The sequence below is a fragment of the Filicampus tigris genome, chromosome 1 (genome assembly GCF_054856515.1).
Source record: "Filicampus tigris isolate MCC_2025a chromosome 1, RoL_Ftig_1.0, whole genome shotgun sequence".
Lineage (NCBI taxonomy): Eukaryota > Metazoa > Chordata > Actinopteri > Syngnathiformes > Syngnathidae > Filicampus > Filicampus tigris.
This window is the reverse complement of record NC_141217.1, coordinates 12,278,681-12,303,073: the sequence shown is the minus strand read 5'-3', so window position 1 is coordinate 12,303,073 and position 24,393 is coordinate 12,278,681. Positions and strand designations below refer to the sequence as shown.

At 42.2% G+C, this 24,393-nt stretch overlaps 2 protein-coding genes across 8 annotated transcripts; one reads left to right on the top strand and one right to left on the bottom strand.

Moving 5' to 3' along the window:
* Positions 1–185: 185 nt before the first annotated feature.
* Positions 186–10,116, bottom strand: LOC147152800 (nectin-3-like). Of its 6 annotated transcripts, none has more exons than XM_086022500.1 (7): positions 9,229–10,116; positions 9,052–9,141; positions 7,128–7,379; positions 6,714–7,052; positions 5,512–5,617; positions 3,924–4,000; positions 186–820 (listed from the first exon to the last, which is right to left on the bottom strand). In XM_086022500.1, the coding sequence occupies exons 1-7, from the start codon at positions 9,266–9,268 to the stop codon at positions 780–782; spliced, it is 945 nt and encodes a 314-aa protein (XP_085878626.1). In that variant the 5' UTR covers positions 9,269–10,116; the 3' UTR covers positions 186–779. The 6 variants fall into 6 exon arrangements, with proteins under 6 accessions (XP_085878626.1, XP_085877823.1, XP_085879520.1 ...); XM_086021697.1 differs by having other exon boundaries at positions 5,512–5,620; positions 9,229–10,112; XM_086023205.1 differs by lacking the exon at positions 186–820 and adding an exon at positions 827–3,756 and having other exon boundaries at positions 5,512–5,620; positions 9,229–10,112.
* Positions 9,393–14,612, top strand: gemin8 (gem (nuclear organelle) associated protein 8). Of its 2 annotated transcripts, none has more exons than XM_086023694.1 (4): positions 9,393–9,762; positions 9,951–9,998; positions 11,315–11,624; positions 14,112–14,612. In XM_086023694.1, exons 2-4 carry the CDS (start codon positions 9,996–9,998, stop codon positions 14,369–14,371), a joined length of 573 nt encoding a protein of 190 aa, XP_085879820.1. In that variant the 5' UTR covers positions 9,393–9,762; positions 9,951–9,995; the 3' UTR covers positions 14,372–14,612. The 2 variants fall into 2 exon arrangements, with proteins under 2 accessions (XP_085879820.1, XP_085879736.1); XM_086023610.1 differs by having other exon boundaries at positions 9,395–9,732.
* The last annotated feature ends 9,781 nt before the right edge of the window (positions 14,613–24,393 follow it).

The window sequence follows — 24,393 nt, the reverse complement described above, 5'->3', positions numbered from 1 at the left end:
GCAAACATTAAGTCTTTTGAGCTTAAGTTTTAACAATTTTAATGTAATTGTATTTAGTTTGAACGCTTTTGTCAAAACTGTTATTGAATGCTTTTTTACAGACTTTTGCATGTCAAAATAAAGCAATGGCAAAATTCCCAACATACCACGTCATTAAAACATACAGTATTAAAACTCACCTTAGGTCAGATTTATACTGTTTTTATTGGTTAATCTCGATTAGATGTGTGCTTTATGTTACGTGACGTGAGTGTTAAATGAACGTCATTCTAGTTTTCTTTATAGTGAACAACAAGTAATGCAGCGGTGCCCAAAGCGTCCCTCATCGATTCATTCAAACGAGGAAAGGGCGAGCTCCAGTGGCCATTTTCTGTTCCTGTAGTCAATCATACATTCGGCTGTTTCTTCACTTACTCATATGCAAGTCGAATCATAAACATGTTTGCTCACAGATCGAATGTTTGAAGTGATGATGCTTATTTGTAATTTGTAAATTATTTTATGTACTGTGCATATTATCTATATTATGCTTATTTGTAATTTGTAAATTATTTTATGTACTGTGCATGTTATTTATATTATATTATATTATATTAAAATAATTTACAAATTACAAATAAGCATCATCACTTCAAACATTCGATCTGTCCCAGCAACTCCCCGCGACCCTGTAGAGGATAAGCGGTTTGGAAGATGACATGACATGACAATTATTCTATCAATAAGGCAGAAAAACAGGTAAGACATTCAGCAAGTGCAGCCGGAGCTGTTGCCTGGAGTCATTCGTTGGCTAAGAGGAGTTCCTCTGAAAGCATTGTGCCTGTGAGGAAGAGGAAACAAAACAAGGAACATTATTAATACAAGTTAGTCTGTATGTTCTTGTTTTTAATTACACTTAAGTTGTCAAAATATAGTGTTGATTTTATCAGAAGTGTAACTTTAGTCTCAGTTCTAGTCCCGTTTCGATTGCGCTTGTTAATTTTCAGCACATTTAGTCAACTTTTTTTTTTTGTCAAGGGCGCCTGTGTGTTTGGCGACCCTCTTGACAATTCGGCTCATTAGAATGTTTTGGCTGATTAGTGCTTCATTCACAAACGCTCTGCTGGTGTATGATTGCCAAACGTTTTCGGATTTGCGGTGTGTGAAGGTTCTTCACACAATGTGAGGGATTAAAAATCAATCAATCAATCAATCACATTTTATTTATATAGCACTTTTCATACATAAAAATGCAACTCAAAGTGCTTTAAAACATTCAAAGCAAAACATAGAATTATCTTCAATCAAAAGAAAAGATAAATTATTTAAAAGTTGTTAAAAGCCAAACTAAAAAGGTGTGTCTTGAGCTTCCTCTTAAAAATATCAACAGTCTCTGCAGACCTGACATCCTCTGGCAGGCTATTCCAAAGGTGAGGACCAAAATGGCTGAATGCAGCCTCGCCATGCATTTTGGTCCTCACCCTTGGAATAAATAAAAGGCCGGCGCCAGAGGACCTCAGGATCCGCGAGGGCTGGTATGATAAAAGCAAATCAGATAAATAAGATGGCCCAAGACCATTAACACATTTATAAACTAATAAAAGTACTTTAAAATCGATCCTGAAACACACAGGGAGCCAATGCAGCAATTTCAAAACTGGCGTAATGTGCTCCCGCCCTCTGGTTCTCGTCAGCACCCGAGCGGCTGAATTCTGCAGTAGTTGCAGTGGTGAAATGCTCTTTTTCGGGAGGCCAGAGAGCAGGGCATTACAGTAATCTAAACGACAGGAAATAAAGGCATGCATCAGCACTTCCGTGTTAGCCTGAGAGAGAAACGGGCAGACTCTGGCGATATTCTTAAGGTGATAAAAACCAATCTTGGTTACATTTTTAATATGAGGAATAAAACTGAGCTCAGAGTCAAAAATGACGCCAAGGTTCTTCACACAGTGTGAGGGATTAAAAATGTGTAGTTTTGGTAAAAGCTTCTCTCTCTGACCTTCGGGACCGATAACTAAAACCTCAGTCTTGTCCTCATTGAGCTGTAGGAAATTATCTGCCATCCATGACTTGATATCTAAAATGCAATTTAAAAGGGTATCAATGGGTCCTGTGTCATCAGGAGACACGGCAATATACAGCTGCGTGTCATCAGCGTAGCTGTGAAAGCTGATGCCGTGTCCCCTGATGACATCCCCGAGGGGAAGCATATAAAGATTAAAAAGTAAGGGGCCTAAAATCGAACCTTGAGGAACCCCACATTTAATTTCATGAGTTTTAGAGGAACAAGTATCCATACTTACAAAGAAATATCGGTCTGTGAGATAGGAATAAAACCAGTCAAAAACAGTACCAGAGATGCCCACTAGATTTTTAAGTCTATTTAATAAAATTTGGTGATCTACTGTATCAAAAGCAGCGCTTAGATCCAGTAGCACCAAGACTGTGAGTTTTCTCACGTCTGCAGTGCACCTAATATCATTTAAGATCCTTAAAAGAGCAGTCTCCGTACTGTGGTTCATCCTAAAACCAGATTGATATTTCTCCAAAATATTATTTGTATTTAAAAAATGATTCAACTGGATGAAAAACAGTTTTTCTAAAATCTTACTTAAAAACGGTAAGTTGGATACGGGTCTGTAGTTATTAAAAACGCTCGGGTCAGAACCGCTTTTCTTCAGAAGGGGCTTCACCACCGCCGTTTTAAAGGCAGCGGGGAAGACACCTGTCTGAAGAGAGCATTTGACTATATTTAAAATTTGTTCCTCAAAAAATCCATAAAATGTCTTAAAAAGAAATGTGGGAATTGGATCCAAAAGGCAGGTTGTTGGGTTTACCTGGGAGAAAACTCGACCAAGTGTCCTTGCATTAACCAGGGCAAAACTTTCCAGTGTTTCCTCATGTAAATATGATTGTCCAGGTTTATTAAAACTTGTGTTTTGACGGGCTAAAAGACTGGATCTTATGTCATCGATTTTATTTCTGAAGTGGTCTGCAAAGTCCTCACAGAGAGCGTCTGTTGGTCTCTGTGGGGACTTATTAAAATCAGAACTAGTTAAAAGTTCAAAGGTGGAGAAGAGAACTCTGGGGTTGTTTTTATTGACTGTAATGAGGTTTGAGAAATAGGAAGATCTTGCCAGTTTGACTGTTTTATTGTAGGATTTCAGTTGTTCGCATAAAATTTCATAGTGTACTGTAAGTTTACTTTGTCTATAAGTCATTAAATGGCCTCGCCCCGGCGTAACTCTCCGAGCTCCTCCACTCCTACGCACCTTGCCGCAGCCTCAGGTCTGCAGACCAGGCGCTGCTCGAGGTGCTGAGGACTAAGCGGAGCCTCAGAGGGGATCACGCCTTTTCGGCTGCTGGTCCTTCCCTTTGGAATGACCTTGCATTGGATGTTAGGGAAGCCCACTCTCTGTCCACTTTTAAAACCCGGTTGAAGACACATTTCCATTCTCTGGCTTTTGATCAGAACTAAAATTTTCGGCACTTTTCCGGTGTCAATTGTATATAGTTTTATGTTAATTTATTGATCAACACTTGTGTATTATGGCCTTTTTATTGTTGATTATTATTATTATTATTTATTGTTTGTAAAGTGTCACTGATGGTGCAGTGGTACACACGCCTGAGTTGCGTGCGGGCAGCGTGGGATCGGTTACCACTCAGTGACGGTGTCTGTGTGTGTGCCCTGCGACTGGCTGGCGACCAGTTTGGGGTGTCGTCTGCCCTTTGGCCATTGTCAGCTCGGATAGTCTCCAGCACCTCCCCGCGACCCTGTTAGGCGGTTTGGAAGATGACGCATGACACATGTTTGTAAAGTGCTTTGTTACAGCTCCAGCTGTTATGAAATGGGCTATATAAATAAAATTGTATTGTATTGATGCTGTTGCGCTGTGATGTGATATTATAAACAACCACCACCAAACCTTTTGTTAACTTACCATTTACATCTTTGTGGTGAACTGCAACATGTCTCTTTGGGTTCTTTGTTACCTTTTTGTCATTCCTTCCTTTCTGACTAAAATCAAACATAAGGTTGTTGTTTATTTCTCCACTTCAATATAGCGAAAACGTGTCCATATAGCATGTATTTCTTTATCCCGGGCCCCGTGCAAAGCATGACCATTAATCCGAGATGGGCATTCCATCCCTGGGACGGAACGGACGGACGCCCATTTTGTGGACGGACAGACGGAGGACGAGAAGTCTTTTAAAAAGGACTAAGACAAAAGTGGGTTTTCACCCGTCCCTGTAATTGTCCTTAACCGGGTCATGTATCGGCTGACGTGTTGTGTGGGGTTCTTTTAAAAAGAAAGACCATTGTTCTCTTCCGTGATACCACGGAGCAGTCGTGTAAGACGGAATGTAAGGACGGAAGCGCTTTAAAAGGACGAGGACGGTGATTTTTATGAATAAGGACGGAGGGAAGATGACGAAAGGGTACCCAGGTCGCGGACGGACCGGCAAAAAAACGTGCCCATCTTTGCTTCACTTTTACCCACTTGTTATTTTGCCGCGACCGGTAACTCGCTACCAACTGATCCAGCGTTACTTTGCATTGAATTGCGCAAGAACTCGCAGACAAAGCGTTGTTTTGCAGTGAATCGTGTGAGAACATGGTCGAGAGAGCGGTAATCAACACCAAGAAATCATATCAATTTTCAGATCGTCTTTGCTCATGAACTAAAAACGCCATAGAATTTAACTAAGTCTTTATTTAATGAATTACATTTCCGTCTCTTCTTCGTTAGTACAAGAAAATGCATGTTAATTTAGTCCAAGTTACTGGTTACTAATTGTCAGGTTCACACCAAGTGAGACATTCATAAACAATGCACACAATGAGGAGAGAAGACATTCCACAACAATATTGTCTTTTTACTTGCAAGGAGAGCGCAGGGAAATGTACGATTACAGTTCCTAAAACGCTCTGCCCGGCTCCTGCGCCCCCTTTCTTTTTATTATTCTTCGGTGTCCCTGATAACAAAGGTGTTCCAGCTCTAAGGGAAAGGGGAGCGAAAGCAGCTGGAACACTATGAACTTGTATTGTCTATGTGAGTGTGTGTGTGTGTGTGGGGGGGGGGGGGGGGTGTAATTAACATACATATGTGAAAGCAAAGCACACTAAGCAAGTTGGCCTAATGTTAAAAATCAAACACATGAATACTAAAATGCATTATTATTCTTACATTAATGGAGGTTTTAGCCTAGTCTAGTTTTTGTCAGGTGAAAAATGTGCGTTGACGAAAATATTTTCGTTTCATTTTCGTTAACGAAATTAACACACCTAACCACAGAGAATTGTTGTTAGCAACGCTTACAAATCTGAATGATTATGCATCATTATGATTGATTTGCACGTCACCTAATCAGAATTGAAATGTCTGATTTCCCCTGACTGTAATGCAATACTTTGCTACGAGAAGATCAAACGTGTGAAGACAGAAAAGCAATAATGCTGAAAGATCGTAGTATTAATGACGTTTCAGCTAAGCAACATCATGTCACGGCATTCATGTCACAACTCACCTCTTCCATGCTTTTACAATGATGAATACTGCGGGGCCCATCACAAAAACCATAAGAACCACAACGAGGACAATAAGAGTCTGTCTTATTTCATACGGTCCGCCACCTGCTAAAAAAAGCAAAAGAAAAAAAAAAAAACACTTAACGTTGTGTTTATGTTACCGTTGCATTGCAAACACGGCACATATTGCAAATCAAAACATAAAGGCAAGTCCCTTTGTATATCAGATTTGCTATTCCTTTACTGAAAGTGAAGAAAAAGGAGTATTAGGCTGTTGACAAAAATAAGTAGCTGCATTTGTATCATATCAGACATTGGATCATATTCAGATGTCAATACCTGGAAATAAAAAAACCTTCATATTCATCTTTTGATGTCAAATGATTTCAGTCGACAAAAAAAAATAATAAAGGAATTGGACTCAATCTTGTAATAGTTTTGTTGAGGGGTGCAGATACTGCTTTTTTTGGTGCTGTGCTTACTTCTTGCATACTTCAGACGAGCAAAATTAAAAATCATTCACTACTATTGACGGCTATGGATGTCAAATATCCATGTTAACTGGGAGGGCTGCCAGTATACGAGTTCATGTTTGTTATGTGGCCAGGCCAGCGCGCAAACATTAATCCAATAGATGTCTTTGCATCATTGCATGTTTATTTTCTCTTTAAATTACCTTTCAAGTAAAAACACATTTGATAAATTTGGCTTGATGTTTTGATTTTGAATACAATGTACGGACTGAACATACTGTATAGGCTACAAACAAACATATTACAATGATTCAGAATTCAGCTGGACATTTACAGTTTAGCAATGTGAAAGAGAAACAAAACAGACTCAACTTTCACTTTCATTATGATACCAAATTCCCTGAAATGGCTCATTGTAAACAGTTTCTGGGGGAAGGCCAACTAAAAGACATTTGATGACTAAAAGACTAAGTGACCTTTAATATAGGGCTGTGCATTTAATCGAAATTCAATTACAAAATTGCCAGCCAGCCAGCCAGCCAGCCAGCCAGCCAGCCAGCCAGCCCGCACCCCGCAAGTCACACAATTATTGTGTGCTTTTAGTTTTACAGTAAACTCCAACTGCGTGTCATTAAACAGCAAAAAGCCTTAGGGCAGACGGGTATAGGCATTAATCGGATGTGGGCACTTGAACCTGCAGGTTATCCCATCTTTAACGACACACATACCAGGCACTTCCTCCTTCAGCAATTCCACCAAGTCAGCATTCCAGGATAAGGGGACCCTCTCCGTCCTTTCTGCCCAACTGCCGCTCTGCACCACACAGTCTGCATACCCGTCCCAACTCCAGAATAAGTGCAACGTGACATTCTGAGTGCTGGTGAACGTGTGGTCCTGGTTGGCCACCGTGGTGGTGGTCTGGTTAAAAGCCACGGTGTTTGGCGAGAAGCGCCAGCGGATGGCGGGTGCTGGCTTCCCGGTTGCAGAGCAGCTGAACACAACTGTCGTGGTTGCATCCAAGTATCTGCTGTCGACATGGTATGCCTTTGCTTTCACCTCAGATATTCCTACAAAATTTGGTGAGTCATGTTGGTCAAACCATGAATTGCACATGTGGAATCTACTCAGACTATTACTTTTACCTTGCACAGTGAGGCAGCTCTGCTTTCTCTTGGAGTCCTCCGGGTACATGTTGAAGATGCAGATGTAACAACATTCATCTGCCCACGTGGCATTCTTTAGGATGAGGGATGTTGAGCTGAGGGATGTCTCATTGAGAATCACCTTCCCCTGGTAAGGCTTATTGATGTGCTGTCCATGCAGCTCGCTGTAGGACGCGACATTCTCAACGGGATTATTCCACACACGCTTCTGCCACGTGATCTGGTGCACACCTGAGGCGAGGCCAAGAAGATGTCAGGGGGACAGTTCGCAAGTCAAACGCATCAGCTGACTGCCGACTGTGTCTTGAGAGAGCAAAAGCAAGTGAAACAAAACATTTACTACAATAGCTTGACTGACTGATTTGGCGGACTATGCAGTGGTTTGGTCGCCTAGCCAATTTTCATCGCGGTTTGTTCAGGGCAGGGTGTGGAGTTGATTGTTCTTCCCTGCATGACGGTGCAGTTTATTTTGGCTGTAACCTTTTAGCAATTTGCTTAATTTCTCTGTGGATAAACCCGTGACCACAACGTTTTGAAATCCAGTTTAAAGCAAATGTTTTATCAATGCTAATCAGTAATACAGGGGGAAAAAACACATTACCAGGTAATAGTTTAAACAATAAATATACCACGAGTTATGATTCCCAAACAGTTTAGTATCATTACAAACCCATCTTACAACATTAACATTTGATTTGGAAAAAAATACACCGGAAGAACGTGTAGACTGTGTAGAAGTGAAGACTTTTTGTAAAATCCACTAACAACTAGGGCTGCACGATATTGGAAAAAGATGCGATATGGATTGAAAGATTCTGAGGGGAACATTTGTCCGCTTCTTTTTTTAATCTTTCGCGCTCGCTGTGCTTATAGTCATTACCAGAAGACTGCATATTCTCAGGTGAACTATTTAATGGATGCCAGAAAGATCGATACACGGCCGATACGGAGCCTTTACTGTGAGATTGCAGAAGAAGGTCTAATCCATCAAAAATGGTTCCTATTCTTTACACTCCTGGCCGCCATCCCACAAGGAGGGTGGCTCTCCATAGCCCATGTGACTATGGGTGACTCTACGGTCTTAACTGATTCCAACTAGATGTGTGCCAAGGGTGTTAATCAGTAAATAAGATGCAGAGCCAGGAGGAAGGGTCACATATATGCGTCAAAGAGGTCTAATCTAACAGGATGTTGACGATAGCGATAACGATATTATTGCGATCCATAGCATGCATCTAAAGAAAATTTTTGAAAACTGACATTTTTATTATCTAATGAAAGAAGTACATTTTTTTTCATGCGACAAAAAAATGTAAGCTCAATTGTGTTCTTAGCTAATTAATTGTCATTCCCCTAGAACAGGGGTGGCCAATAATGTCCAATTATTGTATGGCAATGCGCATTTAAGTTTGCATCTGACTGGTCAAATTCAGGTAAAAGCATACAATTCCGTAAGAAAATTATAGCAAGTCTCTTCAATATACATGCATAGATTCGAAAGTCGAAAAAATATGGTACGGTACTGGTATCCCGTGCAACACTACACCATACCAACAGTGGAATTCGGCAAGGGGAACATGATGGTGTGGGGCTGCTTTTCAACAAATGGTACTGGTAAACTTCACATCATTGAAGGGAGAAGGAAAGGGCAAATGTACCAAGACATTCTTGACAAAAATCTACTGCCATCTACGAGGATAATGAAAATGAAACGAGGGTGGACACTGCAGGGGGATAATGATACAAAACATACTGCCAAGGAAACTCTCAATTGGTTTCAAAGGGGGAAAAAAAGTTGCTCAAATGGCCCAGCCAATCACCTGACCTGAATACAATTGAAAATCTATGGAAAGAACTGACACAAGGTTCATAACAGCAGCTGAGGCGCTCTTTTTAACCTTACTTGTATGGTTCTTCAGCTGACACTTGTAGTATGCATCCTTGCCATATTCCACTGCTGTGTCCCCAAAACGGATAATCTGCGGGGTGGTATCTGAAACACAAAGCAGACCAAATGTTAGTGACAATAAAAATGTCCTTGTCCTGCAAACGATCAAAACAGTAAATCATGTGCACAAACCTTTCAGAAGAAAGCAAGTGAGAAACAACTCTTTCCACATCTTGCAGCAGAGCTGGATTCATACTTGTGTATTCAGATATACAAATATTCAGAACGAAAGCAAAACCGTTTTTAACCAGCTAAGTATCTAATTGACTACAGTAGTTCGTTGCGCTTCTTTTCAATAATTGCTCGGGAGATGTCGCGACTCCATTCGACCTGCTTTCGCTACCATTTCTCATTCCACGGCATCGAATGTTCTATGTTTCTAAAAGGCATTCATGAGGCAGCTGCCGCGACCTCAGCCTCAAAATGCGCTAGCTCATACTGGGAAAACAGGGGGGACTCACCGTGACTGTGTAACGACCACTTCAGACTAGGGGTGGGCGGATCGTTCCAAATATCAATATTATCGATACTAAGCAAGTTCTTGCATCAGATCGATACTAAAACGGTGGTTTTGCAAAGGCTGCTGGGAAATGTCAAACGGAGAGCGAAAAGTCCAACCCCAACAGACTGCGAAATGTGAGTTATTCACCAAAAACGACATCAGGCGTAAGTCTGTGTGTTTATTTGAAGTTTAAGAGCTGTTTGTCTTTGTTTGGCAAGTGCTAGCGCCCATTGCTAACAAATCTCCTGGTCGTCTGTATGGTAGCAGCAGCCATGCTAACCTGCTCTTTGCCTCTTATTGTTGTCGCGCTTCGTTTTCATTTTGCTCTTATTTCTTTCGGATTTCTCTTCAGATCCGTCTGACCGCTGTGGATTTTGTGAGACACCGAAGCGCGCACATGGTAAGTGTAGCATCAGAGCCTTTAGCCATCGATTCAAAAGTTAATGAGCAAAAGAACACCCTCTCGCATCCCTTTTTGATTGCTCCTCTCCATAGTGGCCAAAGAACTAAATTACCAAACTGACAAACTCTGCTGACGGTAAAACACAATGACAGTAAAGCATAACAAGCCAGATAAAGGTAAATGTCCAATGACAAAACTGTGAAAAATAATTAGTCAGTCATCATTCTTGCCAGAAAGCTTTTTTTGCACACAAAACGGAAAGGAAGTGAGTTTTTTTCAATCATATTTAAAATAGTCCAAATCCTCTCATTTCAGCCTCTCAAATTTGTAAACGTTTTGATATCCTTTTTCCTCGGTGAAAACATACTCGTTTTTTATTAATTGATATTGCCTTCGATTTAGGAAAACTGATTGATATTTTCGCATATTTTCTGATATGCTTTCTATCAAACACTATCCAATTATTCTCAAAAAAGGGCCAGGTCTCAAAGTGAAATCTGAAAATCATCAGAAGCCCACCAACTTCTCAGCACCTGACACTTGGGTCAATAAATGTGAGATGATCTGATGTTCATTGTTGCCGTGACAGTGATAATAAAGTTCTAGTCTATTCTATTCCCAAATATATAGTTTTCACAACCAAAAACAAGTGTCAACTTCATTGTACCCATGCTTTTGTCCATCCATCTACATCATAATTACATATTGAAATATAGTATAAACGAGCACATCCGAACTTTTAACTCAGACGATTCCTTAAGGATTGGGTTTGTTACATAACAATAGTGTATTAGTCTCTAGTTCACCCTGTTGTCTCACTAGTGGGGAAAAAAAAGTGATCTATTGCATTGATCATGTCATCTTTGTTTATAGGTTTTGTATTTCTTGTGTTCAGACAAATATTTTCTGGGTAAAGAGAAATTTCCTTTGCTGGCTAACACTTTTGGCTGACGCTGCAGCCTTCATTAGGGTTGTCACCGATCAGCCATTTCACCACACCGAGTACATTATAATAATGCTAAATATGAAATAGTCATTCACCCTTAATGTAATATATCATGAATACACGGGGCCAGTACCGGTTCTGAAAGGGCCTTGAACACAAGAAATCTAAAACCTTATACAATTTGGCTTGCAGAGGTAACAAAACTAAGACACTTGTGTCTAAATAGAAAAATAAACTTCTTCACCAAGTACAAGTAAAAAAAACAAAACGTTTGCCTCTGTAGGCTTAAAAGTGCTGGTCAGCTTATGCATGGTGTTGACCTCAACTGCCATGAATGGTAATAAGTCACATTTCTTCTCCTTGGCAGGAGGACGCAAACGCTCCAATGTCCTGGTTTTCCAGTTCTGTGTATAGTCGATACTGGAAGCACTACCAGCAGGCGATGGCCTGGCACCAGAGGCACAGGCGGGCCTACCAGAAGGCCTTAGAGGCTGCTTACGGCCCCATCTACCACTGCCAGCGAGAGCGCTACGCAGACTGGCGTGCATGCGAAAGTGACAACGAGGAAGGGGAGAGCAGCTCGGACACTGAGATTGAATGCGACGTCAGTAACATGGAGATCAGCGAGGAGCTTCGGGAGTATTTTGCACAGACAGAGAAACACAGAGAGGAATTAAGTAAGTGGATGTGTTATGTTGTTCATTTGGGTTGAACAATTAATCAAATTCAAATCAACATTGCAACATTTCGCCGCCATCTTTCTGCTACGGGTACCCGAAGGACAGAAATTGTGCGAACGTAGTTCCTCAACGTCATGACTACCGCATGTGTAACAAATGTAATCCACTTACGTCGTCACTTGAGGGACGACTTGAATTTGTTTGTTGATGACATTTTGTTTGCGCCTCTGCTGATGAAATTGGCGGTAGACTTGCAAAGTGTGGTCTCTCTGATCCACTGTAGTGCGCCTGCCCAGGTCGTTGCATTCTATTAGTTCACCACTAGACGGCACTAAACTCTACACACTGTACATTTAAAGGGACACTTGGGTGAGCTTAACATTGGCACTTATATAATAGGTTTGCATGTCAAAATGACATTAGTACTAAAATGCCCACCTCAAAAGACTGTAGTGATTTAGGGCTTTTTTTGTGATTAGATTTACGACAAATTGCCCCGCCCTTTCTTGGGGCTGGGCTTATGTTATGTTTCCCGTCTCAGCGGTCTACGTCACGCGAGGAAGGCATGCTTGGTAATATTGCTGGCTTTGTCAGTTCTGATGTCTAAAACGGTGACCGATCGCCACCAGACTGCAAATGCACATTACTACTCTTGTCCACTTCAACCTGTGAAAGTATAAAAGTGTTCTGCACAATAGTTTGGATTTATTGACATAAAACGTGATCTCATCATGATCACCTCCACAAAATCAAAAATACTCTATACTTACATAAGCTGAAGCAGACAAGAGCATGAATGCACACACGAACCCCGACTGGTTATATTCCGGACATTTAGTTACGCTAAACTCGTGTCAACTCTTAAGAGGGAGACGGCGACTTGCAGCAGGCAGATTGGAGCTTTACGCCCCCCTCTTCCCTCCCCGGCTAAAGGTAAGATAATGGGACGGTTAATAGCAACAACTAGCTTCAGGTCGTTAAAACAAAAGGTGTTAGCACAACAACATTAGCTCCTTACTCTGCGTCCAGTCTGCGTCGATCTTCAAGTCGCAGGGTTGCCTCCCAAGCAGTCACTTGCGTTGTCAGACAGAGAGCCGCCAGAGAGTGAGGTAAGACCTCACCGAACAAGCGTCAATGTTCAGCGAACAAAAGATTCCAGCGAGGCTGACTCCACAACCGAGTGTGGCACCATTGGAACGTACCTTTTCGGCTGTTTACGTTTCAAATCGGACGGCGTGTTGTCGGTTGAGAAAATGGGGCCATTCCTCATCCAACTAAATGTGCATGTCTACTCATTTTCCGCTTCATTTTCCAGTCACTGTAAATATCCTGACTGGTGTTAAATGCCCTTTATTTATTTATTTATTTATTTATTTTTTTCAAGCAAAGAAGCAGTGTGCGCTTGACTCAGCCTAAATCTATGTAGCTCTGCTGACTTCCACATTTCCTCATTCTCATATAAATCAGCCACAGAGAGGCTAATCCTTTTGATATGTTGAAGTGGGCATTAGTATAGAGCTGTCCACATACATTTTGGTGCCAATTGATCGCCGTTTTTGGACTTTATAAGCAATGAAAGTACAATGATTTCCAATGGAGGGTTTGGAATCGGTTCCGAACAGGGATAGAACGCTAGGGGGTGCGGCCATTCTCCTCATTAACAAGGGGCGTTATTCATGGAGTCACTTATTTCCTAATTTCTCCCAAATTTATTGATAAAATAGAAAATGACAACTCTTTTCCTTTTCAAAAATATATAAAATGAACTTGTTAGTGAAAACATGGCCATCCCCGCCCCACTGTCCCTTTAAGTTGCCCATCCTTGATATAGATAAGTGAACTGTCTTTTATATTAATTCATGCTTCATTTGCCTTTATTTTAGCATAAGCCGAAAGACCCAAAAACTTATGCATATTGCTTTGTAAATTAGATCTTGTTTATTGTAATACAGATTCATTTATTGCTTGGGAAGAGATCTTGAGAAAATAATTGAAGGGAACTTAGAGGGGAAGAAAAATCTAAATTACATTTTTTCAAAATAATTTCAGCCCTAGTTTTAATATGCACTCAACAAAAATACAAACACAACACTTTTGGTTCATGGTTTGCTCCATATTTTATAAGATGAACTCAAACAACTAAAAGCTTTCCCACATGCACAATATCACAATTTCTCTCAAATATTGTTTACAAGTCTAAATCTGTGATTGTGAGCACTTCTGCTTTGCAGAGATAATTGGTGATATTGTGCATGTAGAAATGTTTTTAGACATTTGAGTTGATCTCATAAAAAAAGAAAAAAATGGGAGCAAAAACAAATGTGTTGCGTTTATATTTTTGTTGATTGTAGTTTAAATGTGTTTAAAACACATGGGAGGGGAAAAACTTGAATAGTATCTGTATTTCACCAACTGCTGGGGGTTCTGGAGCATATCCCCCTCAATAAACATCAGTTCACTGTGTTCAACTTGCTGTCCCCACAGGGAGGCAGCAACAACTAGATGCTGAGCAACAGGACAGCTACGTCCCAGCCGATCAGGACCTGCGCTGCACCTTCCGGCAAGCCAGCGTGGCCCCGCCCTCTGAGCGGCCTGGTGAGAGGCGCGGGGCCGAGATGAAGAAACTGTATGGTGAGGATGCAGCCAAGATCCTGGCCATGGAGGCAGCGATGCAGCTCACTTTTGACAGAAACTGTGACCTCAAGCAGCCCAAGTACTGGCCCGTCATCCCCCTCAAACTTTAGCACTTAGTCCGTGGAAGCTTTTATTTATCAGGCATCTTAAAAGTGGAGCACATTTGCAGACAAATGGCCAGAAAATAAGAGCTTTTTCTAGAGACTTAATGCGACTGTGGACTTTCTCTGAAGTGATGTTGGGACAATATACATTTCAAGATGAGCAATAATCCATGTCAAATTTTTCGTAGGCATGTACGTATGCTGCAACCTGTCTTTTGTCTTTCTAATAAAGTCATGTTTAGATAAAGCCTTGCATAATGTCATTGTTCACCGTGCTACTTTTGTCATGTCACGCATTTGGAGGGTTAACTCAAGTGCCACCTAAAATACAATATCGATAAACCAACCAAAACAGTCTCTGAGTAATTAAGAAAAGCAAAATACAAATTAGGTTTATTATTATGAGAAGTGTGCGTACAAAATGTTTATCTTCAGCCAAATTGGCTGCGTACAAGTGGTGGGAGGTTATTTTTCAGGTAAGGTGAGCCCTTGAGATTAGAATAGCTACAACTTAACAGTCAAATATTGATAAGCAAGATTTAGTTTAATATGGCACATGTGAACTGAGTGGTGCATTTTTTGGAGTGTTAAGTGTATTAACACTAATGTAACGTTTAAGTCAAACGTTTCAGACTATCTGAACTGTAACACAATAAACAACTAGTGTTAAAATGTTTACGTGCAATTGCATTTTCATTGACTATTGAAAACATTTTTAAAAATGTTAGCAAGACAGAGGTAAACGCAACAAATCATTACTAGCGCTACTGTGACAATATTTGGAATTATATGATGTTTTTTATTGCTTTAAATTTGAATCTGTTACATTTTCTATACATAGAATTAATAGTAATACAGTACCTACTCACTTACCGGTACATTTACCTTTTAGCATTTACCTTACATACCTACTTTTAAACCAACTGATGTGATCATGTTTCCAATTTTTGGCGCCACCTAGAGGACAGGGTTCTTATCGTTTGCCTATTTTGAAGATAATTCTATGTTTTGCTTTGAATGTTTTAAAGCACTTTGAGTTGCATTTTTATGTATGAAAAGTGCTATATGAATAAAATGTGATTGATTGATTGATTGATATGGCCGTTGCCTGGCGAGCCGGCTCCCGCGTCACATATACCCCAGAACCCCGACCCCCCCACCCCCCTCCAAACCCACCTCCCCATCATACGACATGTGACCTCAAACTTGATGATTATTTTACTGCCACATTTTTTTCGGTACCCACAGATGTTCACAGAACGAAAATGGGTGAGTGAAAAAAAATGTTATTCTTAAAAAAAGTAAACAAGAAATCAGGTCATTTTCAAACTAGTGTTTTACTTTTTGTGTCTGGGGGGAGGGGTTGGGGATGCGCGTGCTACATTTCACTTTGTCACTGTGTTGGCTGTCGCAAGCTTTGCGCCTGTGTGCACGCTCTACGTAATGCGCCTTGCTTGACTATTGTGCATCTCTGTTAATCAGTTTAAAGGATTAAATGAAAAGAAACCCCACTCAGTCTGCTCGCTTTCACCGTTTCACTAAACCTGTATGTTTTTTTTCTTTTCATAATAACACTTTGGAAAATGTGATGGCCAAACTTTGTTCACTGAATTGCACAATTAAGCTCTCTTCTTAAACTAGACTACAAAAATTGTCGCATTCCACTCGACGGGACTTTAAGGCAATCGAGATTATGACAGCCACAAGCTCTTTATGAAGATTTATTCTTTCAATTCCATACATTCGCTGACTTCCAGGTCTTTCTGTGTGACATTGATTTTGAATGTATTCTAATGACACTTTGGCCCATGAGCCGTCATTTGCATGACACAATGTGAAGATGGCGTGTTGACACGCACCTCGTCCTCAGCTGCTCGTGTGAGACGATCGAGATGTTGATTGGATTTACATTGCATGATCTGCTTGCTTGGCTGTGGATTAGACGGGCTGTGCGAGCTGGAAGAAGACGGTACAATTTTTATTATCGTGTGAGGACATATTTTGCTTCAACCTAGAAAAGCACAAGTTCTGTCTTTGTCTGGCATTGGTAACATCTGGTTTCAATAATGCAGCCGGACTGTTTACAGCCTTCAGAAGTGAAGGACAGCCTGGAAGTTAGCCAGGAAGTAGCCAATGGGATTTATTGCAACCAGGGGGTCCTTGAAAACGTTTTGCAGCTCATCATTTGGCCTAAACCACCTAAATTCTATTTTCACACCATCACTGTTGCCATTACATCCCTTTCTTGCATCGCCCACATTTTATCCATCAACCTGTTTGACCCCCTTTGTGAATTCACCCTTTGTGCTTCTTGGCAGCACGCGACTACTCCTGCATCCTCTCTTGAGGATTGGCTGCGGCGCACTCAAGCTGCAAAACGGATGCTGACCCCGACAAGCATCGAGCAGGAATATTATAAGGAGAAATTGCAACCAACATTTTGACTTTTGAAGACTCTGTGAAGTGCAAATAAATATGTATTGTAAATTTGACTCACCACTGAGAAGAGTGTTGTTATCAACCTTGCCAAATTTTAATGTTTAAAAAACAATACATGTTTGAGCTGTGAAAATATATCCGCTTAAAGCCTCCAGTGTCTGGTATATGTGCACTGGGTCATCGCACGGCTTTTGCACACCGTGTCAATGAGGCGCTCTAAAGCGCAAAGCCACACCCTGGCTGTCAAGAGGGACTGTAAAAAAATATTCTTGCATTGCTTTTCCCCCTTTTCTTCGTAAAGTGTGCACACTTGCGGCTGACAACGAGGCGCTTTAAAGCAACCATGCCAACAGACTATCCAAATGAAAGATGTATTGTCAGGTATAGGCACAGTTAACTAACCACTGATACGCATGAAGGCGCGCAAGAATATGAATTTCAAGAAATTGTTCTATGCGGGCCCACTAGTTGAAACAAGGCAATATGATTAATATGAAATATGAGTTAAGCAGCAAAATGCACCCGTTTTTAGCCATCTCAAGGGGCGGCCATTTTGTCACTTCTGTCGACTGAAAATGACATCACAGTTGCTCAGGGCTCAGATACCGACCAATCACGGCTCACCTGTTTTCTGAAGCTGAGCCATGATTGGTTGTTGGTCATATTCCACAAACGCAATATTAATCAGAATGCTGTGTTTCAACTAGTGGGCCCGGATAGAACATATTCTTAAAAAAACATGTTTGGGTTGTCTTCCGCTTTAAATACGCTGAAAGAAGTGGAATGTTAAATTTACTCCATTTTATTTTGTCAAGTGGTTGCATGAAATATAATCATCTGAAACCAGAAAAAAAATGTGTCTGGATTGAGATGATTTTATTTTGTGCAACCACCTAATGAAATAAAATGGAGTAAATTCAACATTCCATTTTTTTCAGTGTAGTGGGAAGGGGCACATCATGCTCGAGCCCAAATGTGTCACTGGGCCCTGGATCTTTAACAGCAAATTCTCTATGTTGAAAATTTGGAAAGCGGTCTTTGCTTTGCGCTCTGGATCACCGCTTTACATTCATCCACCCCGCATCCTCAATACTTGCCATGTTGCGTAGGCTGCTCGTCTTTTTCTTGTCTTGCATGTGAGCAAATTTAAGCTGAGCCCGACGGCTACTCTGCCGTGTCGGAATGAGTGGTTGTCGAGAGGACCTGTTGCCATGGCGACTCATCAATGCACTAAACTCAGAGGCGCGCGTCACATCACGTGCACAGTCACATGCGAGGAGTTGTGGATCGAAGAGCCCACGCAGGCAGGCAAACAAATATGAATATGGATAACACGCACTCAGCACGCTTGCCTTTCTATTCTCCTGATCACGGATTGATGAGGACCATGAGGAAGTTGCACCCGTTCTGCTTGACGTTTCTGTCTCGTTGTGATTCATGCCAGCCATTTTCAGACACTCCTTTACTCTACCACGTGAAAATTAATAAAAATATATATACTGTATACTGTATATAAGTACCTGGGATTGATTGTCTAGATTCTTAAAAGACAAATATATGTCATTGGTAGTAAATGAGTTGAAACACATGAGCACCTTTGCGCAGTGGTTACAGTAGGTCACACTTGCACAGACCCTGTGTCACATGACATAAGCAGGATGCAAGCATACTGTACGTACGTGTGTGTGTCACATGGATGGATTGTGGGTGGGATGATGGCATAACAACATGTGGAGCAGACTGCAGACCAAATCTGGGCCAGCGGGATTAATGGCTCGTCAGATAAATTGCGAGATGGAGGGATTGGTCCGGCGAGGGGGATGTGTGAGCGTGAGTGTGTGTAAGTGAACGTGGGGAGGTGTTAGTAGTTTAAGCCTGCCATACCGTCAGGAGGCAGGTATCGTCACTGAGGCAAGAGAGACGTTGTCATTGATATTTGGAATTTGGAGTCATGCAGTTGAGCGCGGAAATGATGACAGTGCATGATGGGATCATTATGGATGAGTTTGCTTCCATTTACACGACGGTCTTTGACTGCTCCATCACAAACAGCACCTTTCCGAATAAAAGATGACATCTTTAGATTGTGTTTGTCAGGGATGGATTATCCTGTTCAGGGATGAGAGTGAAACGTCTCCTTGGCGACTGAAAGATGAGTGTGTGAGTGGGAGGGGGGGGCGAAACTGGGTCATCACCAACACGACAGATTAAAAGCCCTGATCGCGATGTACACACATATACCACTGAACACACACTCTCACACAAGTAACAAAATGATTAATTCCCTGGACAAATCTTGGCCAAAATTTAATTTCCATTATTTTATGTATTGTTTAGCAGGAAATTGTGGAGCAACAGGGAAAGACAATTAAAATTACCGGTATATTGTATTGGTTTGACGTGCACACAAAATACATGAAATAGATATCGTGTGCACAAAATACAAATTTGCACCCACAAAATAGGTATAACATGCGCACAAAATCCTAATTTATGCTCACAAAATACGTATAACATGCTCACAAAATGATAATTTGTGCCCAGAAAAATGTGTATAACATGCGTACAAAATGATCATTTGTGCCCACAAAATAGGTATAACGTGCGCACAAATTTGTGCCTAAGGAGTTATACGGTGCCCACAAAATAGGTATAATGTGCGCACAAAATACAAATTTGTGCCTAAGGAATTATACCAAGCGCTCAAAATGCTAATTTCTGTCCACAAAATAGGTATAACATGCTCACAAAATGTCATTTGTGCCCACAAAATAGGTATAACATGCGTACAAAATGATCATTTGTGCCCACAAAATAGGTATAACGTGCGCACAAATTTGTGCCGAAGGAGTTATGCCGTGCCCACAAAATAGGTATAATGTGCGCACAAAATACAAATTTGTGCCTAAGGAATTATACCGTGCGCTCAAAATGCTAATTTCTGTCCACAAAATAGGTATACCATGCGCACAAAATGCTAATGTGTGCCCACAAAATAGGTATAACGAGCACATAAAATACTAATTTTTGCCCACAAAGGGGTTACGTATAACATGTACACAAAATGCTAATTTGTCGCCACAAAGGAGTTATGTGTGCATAAAATTCTAATTTGTGCCCACAAAATAGGTATAACGTGTGCACAAAATACTAATTTGTGCTCTCAAACAGATATAGTTTCATTTTGTTTACAATTTGGCTTTTTAAAGCCTGAAGGCCCTGATAGACCAAACCGACGTCGGAGGTCGTGAAGCGTCGTGACGTCTGAATGCGCCGTCTGTTTGGTGTAGTGGCCACCGTTGTAGTGTCGTAACCCGTCTGTAAGCGTCTTGGGAGCGTTTACGTATGTTGAATCGACGTCACCAGTCGTGACATTTGCTCACTCTGATTGGCTGTTAGCTAGCAAATCAGCGCTCGGAGCACCAACGGGAAGTGACAAATGCGGAAAAACAGTGAGCACGCCGCCGCTGCCTTAATCTTCTTACAAGTACAAGAGCGAGGGTTGACAATGTAAGTATTTCACAATACCGTGTCAAGAACGTGATGGTTTACTTCGCGTGGGAGTTCATCGTGAGCAAAGAATAGAGCTGAATGCGTTGTTTACGTTTTTATAATCCGCACCCGGCCAGCAGCCTTCCGGTTGGAGTTTTCTAACCATGAGAAATGGTGACTACCGCCGCCGATGGTATGGAAGGGTATTACATCTCACACATGCGCAGAAGGTACTTTAATGGTTAGCGTCGCTGTCTGTCGTTGCGGTGTATTCCTCCAGCGTGACGCGCCGACAGCCGGCCGGACGCCACAGGAGGTAAGCGTCTGTCACTGTTGGACAGCGTCTTTTTGGTCTATCAGGGCCTTTAGGTTCAGCTCAGGCCATAGCAGAAGACTCATAAAGCTGCGATTGTGATTGTGATTTGCATCAACAGCTGAATTCATTCATTCATTCATTATCCATACCGCTTCTCCTCACAAGGGTCGCGGGCGTGCTGGAGCCTATCCCAGCTGTCTTTGGGCAGTAGGCGGGGGACACCCCGAATTGGTTGCCAGCCAATCGCAGGGCACACAGAGACAAACATCCACACTCACAATCACACCTAGGGGCAATTTAGAGAGTCCAATCAACTTACCATGCATGTTTTTGGAATGTGGGAGGAAACCGGAGTACCCGGAGGAAACCCACGCAGGCACGGGGAGAACATGCAAACTCCACACAGGGAGGCCGGAGCCGGGATCGAACCCACGACCTCTGAACTGTGAGGCGGATGTGCTAACCAGTCGACCACCGTGCCGCCCCAGCTGAATTCCAATATTGCATTTTTGCAGATTACAGAACAAACAAACATCTTGAAGGGAACACAATGCCGAAGGTTGCAGTGATCTCAACCTTTGGGGTGAGCGCTTAAAGCTCCCCAGTCAGAAGAGATGCAAAATGGCCTTAATTGTTCTGTCAGGAAGACAATTGAAAAGGTCAGTTTGACGCTTGAGGTGCTTGACACCACTGAGGGTAATAAAGCACAGTTTCTGGCAGGCCTGGTTGAAGGCAGCCTCCCTTTTGCAGCGCTATGTGAATAGCTTGCTATATTGCAAAAGGAAGCTATTCACAGTGGATGGCTTACTTTCGCATTCATGTCCCACATTCACAGTTCACAAGACGACGCTGCCTGTGCAAAGCTCGACAACACGCCGGTTCCCCGTCATCGTCTCCGTCCCCTCGGGGACACCAAGGCAGAAGAAAGGGCGTTGCTGATAAGATTTCTTTCACATCTCTCCCCTTTTTTTTTAATTTGCTTTCTGGCTCCTAGCGGAATCGCGCCCCTCACAAACTGACACAGCATCGCTAGGAGAGTCCAACCACTGCAGATCACAGGCAGTGTGGAGTGTCTCCATGGCAACAGCGGAGCACGTATTCCAGAGCTCAGACGGCTCCGGTGTGAAGGATGAGACCACAGAATGGTGCGGGATTGTTTGCGAGTGGCAGTTTGAGGGGGAATCAAGTCTGGAAACCGATGCCCTGCTTTGCTTCTGCGTCCTTCCAGTGAACCCAAAGACAGAGCTACTCATTGCTTTGAAAGGTTCTCATTTCTGCGGCCCGCTAATGTGGGATGACAGCCCGTCAGCAGACGTTCACTTGAAACGGAGCGTTGCGGGGGTGTCTGAAAGTTTGCTCACAAGGATGCAAGCGCAGTCCTCGCGTGACCACGTTCTGAATCCACATCAAATATTCTTTTTTTTTTTTTTTTCCATTTTTCAATCCTCATACATATTGTAGAGTGTGTCCCACTATATTGCAGATTTATAAGCAATCATTTTTTGGGGTATATTTTTACAGTATACAGTCCAGTCCAAATTTAGCGTTGTGTGTCTTCGTTGTAGTCCTACATTGTGACGCAACATGCCGGGTAGCACTGGTGGATAAAGGCAGAGAATTCCAGTCATATTTGTTAAAAGGAAGTCAACCCAAACATATTTTTTTCAAGAATATGTTCCCAGCAGGCCCACTATTCTAAACACGGCATTCTGATTAATTTTGCCTTTGTGGAATATAAGTTAGGCAGCAAAATGCACTCGTTTTTAGCCATCTCTGGGAGCGGCCAATAACGGCTGACCTGCTTTCTGAATCTGAGCCGTGATTGGTCGTTGTGAGCAGTTGTGATGTCATTTTTAGTCGACAGAAGACAAAATGGACGCCCCCGGAGATGGCTAAAAACGAGTGATTTAACACTTGTTCCACAAATGCAATATTTATCAGAATGCCCTGTTTCAACTAGTGGGCTTGCATATAACATATGTTTAAAAAAAAAAAAGTTTGCGTTGACTTCCACTTTGAGGAAGGAGCAGAGAGAAATATATTCCTGTGACTATTGTATGCTTTGCTTGTATGTGTTGCTGCTCCTTGTCTGTTATTTGAAGGCTGAAAGTTGCTCTAAAATTTATGCTTATTTCTGTCAGCCGAGCCACAGCGTTTGACATTATGAACCCTATTTTCATACCCAGCACAAGTCTAGCGCAAAGTGCAGTTTAGCTCTTTTGGTATTTTCCTAGATTTTGCACTAGTGGAACTGGGCAAAAGGGGGCGTTTGCGCTGTTGTGGGATGGGACGTAGTAAACCTCCGGCCAATTAAAGCGGCTCCCCTCATGTTAGTTAAAATAGTCGGAGCGCATTGGCGCGCCCAAAGTGTGTTTATTGACATAAACTGCAAGATCTCCCCTTGCAGATGATGAAGTCGGCCTTGCGTTGTGACGCTGGCAATTGGAGACCACTTTGCACCCACGACCGTATGTCCATGTTTTGTAGAATTGTAACATGATTGTGCGACGCCGCTTTGTCCCGGTACCACCCAAGATTTGAGCATTCTGTGTTTGTGTGCGTGTGTGCCAGAATTTGTGAGCCGGCTGACGGTAACCAAAGCCTGGAAGAACTGTATCTGATCTTCTGGACACGTTCTTAATCCGAGCGGCCCGGTTGGGGATTATGGGAGAAAATGTGAGATGAAATTCATCCCTCCAGCTGAAAATCTGGCATTGCCTGCATATATGTATTATCTCACCTTGTTCTATATTTACTGTATTGGGAGATGTATTTAATCACAGGAGATTACAAACAGATAGTTACAATTGTACCTTGAGGAAATAGAATCCGTTCAGGCCTGCTGATAAAACGCATTCTGAGACTGGTCCCTAATAGAAGCCCGTAAACATCTGAGCGTCTGCTTACAAGACACTCAGTGAGAATATATAAACACAGTTCTTTGTTTATGCTTGCCGATCCGGTTTCAGGGTCGCTCACATGTCAAACACGCATTGTGAGTGATGACCCTCTTTGGCTCGGCCACATATGGCGCGCAGTGGGTGTTGGTCTCAGCCCCGTGGCTAAATGCACCCGCTAAATATCATGTATGTCATGTGAGCCATTCTGGTGTCTGATACTTGTCAGTGTTTTGAGGTATAGGATAATTACTGGGGGGTTGAGGTGGTAGGGGGGCTCCCTGGACTTGTTTGACTGAAACAGGGCCACGTGGGGGACTGAACTAAAACCGTAAGAGGATTCAGGACAGATGGCGTCCCATTGTTTCAGGATATCTTTATCATTATTGCAAAATGGGGCGAATTATAGAATTACGGAGCTACACCCCTCACCCCACCCCCCCCACCCCCACACACACACATTAGCATCCTTTGAGGAAAATAAAGTAGGCCCCTCTTGAGTTCACACAGGAGGATCTGACTGTTCAATCCTGACAACAGTTCATCACAGTTTAACCAAAGCTCTTTCTATGCCCCAATTTATACTCCGCTGAAAGCACAAGATTTGCTTGTCTCACTTGCCTCCCTGATTTTCTGTCTCAACTCACCAGATGGAGAGGGGGCAGCGATGCTCTGTGTGTGTGTTGTGTGAGTGAGTGAGTGAGTGAGTGAGTGAGTGAGTGTGCACTTGCGTAAATGTGTGTTCACGCATGGCCACACATGAGTTTGCATATTTAGAGCTCTTGCACATTTGGCCATCACGCTGTGGATAGCCCCCGCCCCCTTTCAATAAAAAACTGCATTGAATGAAAGGTGAGGAAATAATTTATAGATCACAGGCGCGA

Bases quoted from the DNA above. Each gene is read 5' to 3' on its own strand.
- gemin8 (XM_086023694.1), top strand. The intron at 11,625-14,111 runs GTAAGTGGATGT...CTGTCCCCACAG, and splicing joins GAAACACAGAGAGGAATTAA to GGAGGCAGCAACAACTAGAT.
- LOC147152800 (XM_086021697.1), bottom strand. From the start codon at position 9,268: ATGTGGAAAGAGTTGTTTCTCACTTGCTTTCTTCTGAAAG. The intron at 5,621-6,713 runs GTATGTGTGTCG...TGCTTTTTTTAG, and splicing joins GCTGAAGGAGGAAGTGCCTG to CAGGTGGCGGACCGTATGAA. The intron at 4,001-5,511 runs GTGAGTTGTGAC...GTTTGATTTTAG, and splicing joins ATTGTAAAAGCATGGAAGAG to TCAGAAAGGAAGGAATGACA.